Raw genomic sequence first — 6,217 nt, forward strand, 5'->3', positions numbered from 1 at the left:
AGCAGCCAATATCCCATATTATTATTATTATTATTATTGCAATATTTTGCAGCTGGAGCCAGTTACATGAAGGTAGCCCGGGAATACAACATCCCCAAGTCAGTGTTGTGGCGGCGGTGCCAGCAGGAAGGAGTGCTCCGTGAAGAAACTCGCCGCTGTTACAACTACTCTCAGGGCGACCTCAACCAAGCTCGCCAGCTGCTACTCAATGGCTGCTCACTTTCACAAATTGTTAAACAAACAAAGGCCAGTTTGCCTGTTAATTTTTTGCAAATTTAGTTTGTGGATACTGAATGACATGGTCTTGATACAGGTGTAGGGTACTTGATCCAAGAAATTGGATCAAACCTGATTTCCTCCAGTTCCCAAGGCACTGTATAACCCCAACATATTTGGGAATGGTAAGTTTTGAGAATAAACCTGCCTAGTATGGGCCAGTAGGCCTGCTGCAGTGTTCCTCTATTCTTACGAATATAATAATATAAGAGAATATAAGAATTATAGAAGAATAGATATGTTGAGTATACCATGTACATTATAGGGTAGAATTATCGAAAGAGGTATAGGGATGAGACAGAAAGTAAGATTGCAGAGGAGCAAAGAGTATTTTGAAAGGGTAGGGGATGTGCAGACAAAGTGTTTACATTGTAGCGTATACAGTGGATTCGGTTTCCGTAGTTTCAGTTAGCCATGGTTTATTTTGACCCAAAAATAACCCTTAATTTTGCTTAATAAAGGCTCCAAAGTACCCTAGTAGCAATGTGCAGTTCTTCAAAGCTTAAGAGAGGCTGTGAATTGCTTCCCATCAGTGAAAAAGAGATATTTCTCCACTTATTGTGTGTAATTTATCAAGTAAACTTTTATCGTAGGTATGTATGTAAATGAAGAACAACTTATATATAAGGTTTGCTACTATACACTGTTTTGGGTATCCGCGGCAAGTCTTGGAACGTATATCCTGCATATGCAGGGGGGACTACTGTATGTAGAGCATGTGATGAAATATTGAATTCATTGGAGAGAGAGATCTGAGAGTCATCAATTAGTGCAGGATTTATATTCCAACCAGTAAAAATGTAGATCAGTAGATCACTATGTACCAGTAGAGGAGCAAATTGAAAGTCCACAGCGGTGTTGTAAGGTCATGTTGTGGTCCATAGCAGTGTTGTAAGGTCATAGTGTGGTCCACAGCAGTGTTGTAAGGTCATGTTGTGGTCCACAGCAGTGTTGTAAGGTCATAGTGTGGGCCACAGCAGTGTTGTAAGGTCATAGTGTGGTCCACAGCAGTGTTGTAAGGTCATAGTGTGGTCCACAGCAGTGTTGTAAGGTCATAGTGTGGTCCACAGCAGTGTTGTAAGGTCATGTTGTGGTCCACAGCAATGTTGTAAGGTCATAGTGTGGTCTACAGCAGAGTTGTTAGGTCATGTTGTGGTCCACAGCAGTGTTGTAAGGTCATAGTGTGGTCCACAGCAATGTTGTAAGGTCATAGTGTGGTCTACAGCAGAGTTGTTAGGTCATAGTGTGGTCTACAGCAGAGTTGTTAGGTCATGTTGTGGTCCACAGCAGTGTTGTAAGGTCATGTTGTGGTCCACAGCAATGTTGTAAGGTCATAGTGTGGTCCACAGCAGAGTTGTTAGGTCAGAGTGTGGTCCACAGCAATGTTGTAAGGTCATAGTGTGGTCCACAGCAGTGTTGTAAGGTCATGTTGTGGTCCACAGCAATGTTGTAAGATCATAGTGTGGTCCACAGCAATGTTGTAAGGTCATAGTGTGGTCCACAGCAGTGTTGTAAGGTCATAGTGTGGTCCACAGCAATGTTGTAAGGTCATAGTGTGGTCTACAGCAGTGTTGTAAGGTCATGTTGTGGTCCACAGCAATGTTGTAAAATCATAGTGTGGTCCACAGCAATGTTGTAAGGTCAGAGTGTGGTCCACAGCAATGTTGTAAGGTCATGTTGTGGTCCACAGCAATGTTGTAAGGTCATGTTGTGGTCCACAGCAGTGTTGTAAGGTCATAGTGTGGTCTACAGCAGTGTTGTAAGGTCATAGTGTGGTCCACAGCAGTGTTGTAAGGTCATAGTGTGGTCTACAGCAGTGTTGTAAGGTCATAGTGTGGTCCACAGCAGTGTTGTAAGGTCATAGTGTGGTCTACAGCAGTGTTGTAAGGTCATAGTGTGGTCTACAGCAGTGTTGTAAGGTCATAGTGTGGTCCACAGCAGTGTTGTAAGGTCATAGTGTGGTCCACAGCAGTGTTGTAAGGTCATAGTGTGGTCCATAGCAATGTTGTAAGGTCATAGTGTGGTCCACAGCAGTGTTGTAAGGTCATAGTGTGGTCCACAGCAGAGTTGTTAGGTCAGAGTGTGGTCCATAGCAGTGTTGTAAGATCATAGTGTGGTCCACAGCAGTGTTGTAAGGTCATAGTGTGGTCCACAGCAGTGTTGTAAGGTCATAGTGTGGTCCATAGCAATGTTGTAAGGTCATAGTGTGGTCCACAGCAGTGTTGTAAGGTCATGGTGCGGTCCTAATCAAGCAATGACAGGTAACTGAATGGGACTGACAGCCTGTGCAGTGTCTAGTATTAACACCAGAGGTGTGCTAGTGCTCCTGTACGTGGGTGACGGTAAATGTCAGTGTCAAGGGGGGTTGAAGCCCCCAAAGCCCCACAAAGTAAATACAATAACACCTCTACACTCTTAAACCCGTGTTACATAAAACTCCTGGATAAACATGATGATACACTGGACATCAGTGTGGTTAAAGAGTGTATTACTGGTGTTTTAACTTTATGCATATATAAATCAATTACAATTCCTCTGGTATTTCATGGAGCCTGAATATAAAAAAAAGGAATAATACATTATAAAAGACTATAATATATGTATTATGGAATTTCAGATCCCCAAAACAACATTGTTTCGTTTGAAAGAGCAGTTAGTACGTGACGGTAAGATGCCAGCATCGTGCATAAATAGGATTTTGCGCCCAAGACGTCCCTCCGAGATCTCCCTACAACAGGCTATTACAGCATGCAAGGAGGGAGGCATGTCACAGACTCAGGCCTCGGAGAAATTCCAGGTATGCATTATATATACAGCCTCTCTTCACTTAGCGATGTACTAGTTTACTGACGACTCGGACTTACGATGGGCTCTCTGACTGGTATACACACCTAAATATAATGTATATTAGAACTGATTTCCTCTATTCTGTTTATTACAATATACATGTACAGTACACTACTGTAAAAAATCTAAAAATATTCTAAAAATGTTTTAAATGGTACAAAGGTGACATTAAAACAATATGAAAGATGGTTGACACAAACCCACTACCATTATAGTTTGCTCCTTGCTTAGCAAAGTTGTATTCAAATTTTTTCAGAATTTTGCAGCTTTAGCAAAAATAATAACATACAGGCATACCTCTCTAAACACTGTCTTGTATATCCAGTGGTGTTGCCTACCTATTGTTGTGCATATAATAGTAGTTACTGCATAAGAAATCCTACTTAACTGAAGATCATTGAATCAATTTGTTCCGTCCTGCCCTCTTGTGTATATACTGGCTCCCTTACCTTCGTGTGTTAGAGTGTGACTAGTTAATTGTCCAAAGGCGGACCGAAACATCGTAAGTTTGTTTGTCCAATATGTTGATTATTTCTGTATTCCAGTCATGGTATTGTGCCATTTTGTTCTTTAAAACTGTACCATTTGTTCATTAGCTACCTTGCTTATTGATGATTAAGACACATGCAAAACAGTTGGGTATCTTTATTGTTGAAATGTTTTGCCTACACAGGCCTCTTTAACCCCGGAGGGTTAGCCACCCAGGATAACCCTGAGACCAGTGCATCATCGAGGACTGTCTGTCTTATTTCCATTGTGGTCTTTCAGTCTTGTACCCCAGGATGTGGCCCACACCAATTGACTAACACCTAAGAACCTACTTACTAATAGTAGGTGTAAGGAAGCATGCCCAGTGTTTCCACCCGTCCTGGGGATTAAACCACAGACACTCAGTGTGTGAAGCGAGAGCATTGACAACCTAGCCAGAGGAAACAGTATTGAGTGGCTTGTATAAATACTCCATCAATACATTGTCTGTGTGTTTCTGGCAAGTTTTATTACACTACTTTGGTGGGGTGGGAGACAGCCGATGTGCAAAAATAATTGCTCAAACTCACACAGAGTGTTGCCTGACTGTGAGAGTAGTTTCCATCACTATTAATGGACAGAGTATAAAGCCTTCACCAGTCACAGTACAGATTGACTGTCAAAGATTCAGCACTTCATATAAATATAATACATTAATAACCTAACCAATATAATTGTTGACAATTTGGTTAGCCAGACTTGAGTCCTGGAGGTGGGCAGCACAGTGCTTGCACTCTGGAGGGGTAGGGATTTTTGTAGGTTTGAACTGTAGTATCGGTGTCTTTCTGGCAAGACAGTGATGCAGTGAATGATAATGAAAGTGTTTTTTCTTTTATTTTGATCACTCCTCAAAAAGGTGGGAGGGAGGGGGTAAAGGAGGTTTTGTGAGTGAGGGGCTTGGACTTCCAGCAAGCATGTGTGAGTGTGTTAGATAGGAGTGAATGGAGACGAATGGTATTTGAGACCTGACGAGCTCTTGGAGTGTGAGCAGGGTAATATTTAGTGAAGGGATTCAGGGAAATTGGTTATTTTTATATAGTCGGACTTGAGTCCTGGAAATGGGAAGTACAATGCCTGCACTTTAAAGGAGGAGTTTGGGATATTGGCAGTTTGGAGGGATATGTTGTGTATCTTTATACGTATATGCTTCTAAACTGTTGTATTCTGAGCACCTCTGCAAAAACAGTGATAATGTGTGAGTGAGGTGAAAGTGTTGAATGATGATGAAAGTATTTTCTTTTTGGGGATTTTCTTTCTTTTTGGGTCACCCTGCCTCGGTGGGAGACGACCAACTTGTTAAAAAAAAAATATATTTATTTTCATTGCATTCTATATCTTCATTGTTTTATATTTGTTATACTTTTCCTCAAAGTTTTTTTTTTAACACGTTGGCTGTTTCCCACCGAGACAGGGTGACCCAAAAAGAAAGAACAAGCTTTCATCATTCAACACTTTCACCATCACTCATATGTAATCACTGTCTTTTCAGAGGCACTCAGAGGCTTTAGATGTCCCTCTAAACTGCCAATATCCCAAACATCTTTAAAGTGCAGACATTGTACTTCCCTGAATCCCTTCACAAAATATTACCCTGCTCACACTCCATATTTGCACTCTTTCCTGGTGTATCTCCGCTACATGTAGGTAGTAGGTTGGTAGACAGCAACCACCCAGGGAAGTACTACCGTCCTGCCAGATGACTGTGAAACAGAAACCTGTAACTATTTTGCATGATGGTAGGATTGCTGGTTTCTTTTTCTGTCTCATAAACACGCTAGATAACAGGGATATCTTGATACTCCTACTTACACTTTGGTCACACTTCACAGACACACACATGCATATATATATATACATACATCTAGGTTTTTCTCCTTTTTCTAAATAGCTCTTGTTCCTCTTTTTTTTCTTCTATTGTCCATGGGGAAGTGGAAAAGAATCTTTCCTCCGTAAGCCATGCGTGTCGTATGAGGCGACTAAAATGCCGGGAGCAATGGGCTAGTAACCCCTTCTCCTGTAGACATTTACTAAAAAAGAGAAGAAGAAAAACTTTATAAAACTGGGATGCTTAAATGTGCGTGGATGTAGTGCGGATGACAAGAAACAGATGATTGCTGATGTTATGAATGAAAAGAAGTTGGATGTCCTGGCCCTAAGCGAAACAAAGCTGAAGGGGGTAGGGGAGTTTCGGTGGGGGGAAATAAATGGGATTAAATCTGGAGTATCTGAGAGAGTTAGAGCAAAGGAAGGGGTAGCAGTAATGTTGAATGATCAGTTATGGAAGGAGAAAAGAGAATATAAATGTGTAAATGCAAGAATTATGTGGATTAAAGTAAAGGTTGGATGCGAGAAGTGGGTTATAATAAGCGTGTATGCACCTGGAGAAGAGAGGAATGCAGAGGAGAGAGAGAGATTTTGGGAGATGTTAAGTGAATGTATAGGAGCCTTTGAACCAAGTGAGAGAGTAATTGTGGTAGGGGACCTGAATGCTACAGTAGGAGAAACTTTTAGAGAGGGTGTGGTAGGTAAGTTTGGGGTGCCAGGTGTAAATGATAATGGGAGCCCT

At 41.5% G+C, this 6,217-nt stretch overlaps 1 protein-coding gene across 1 annotated transcript in view; it reads left to right on the plus strand.

Annotated features, from left to right (window-relative positions):
* LOC128703896 (longitudinals lacking protein, isoforms H/M/V) overlaps positions 1-3,073 on the plus strand; it is a gene marked incomplete at its 3' end in the record, with an annotated part of 38,947 nt that extends 35,874 nt beyond the window's left edge. Inside the window, 2 exon segments of the mRNA XM_070104920.1 lie at positions 53-246; positions 2,894-3,073. Of these exon segments, the coding sequence (XP_069961021.1) occupies positions 53-246; positions 2,894-3,073 (374 nt within the window).
* Between the last annotated feature and the right edge of the window lie 3,144 nt (positions 3,074-6,217).

This window comes from Cherax quadricarinatus, chromosome 95 (genome assembly GCF_038502225.1).
Source record: "Cherax quadricarinatus isolate ZL_2023a chromosome 95, ASM3850222v1, whole genome shotgun sequence".
NCBI lineage: Eukaryota > Metazoa > Arthropoda > Malacostraca > Decapoda > Parastacidae > Cherax > Cherax quadricarinatus.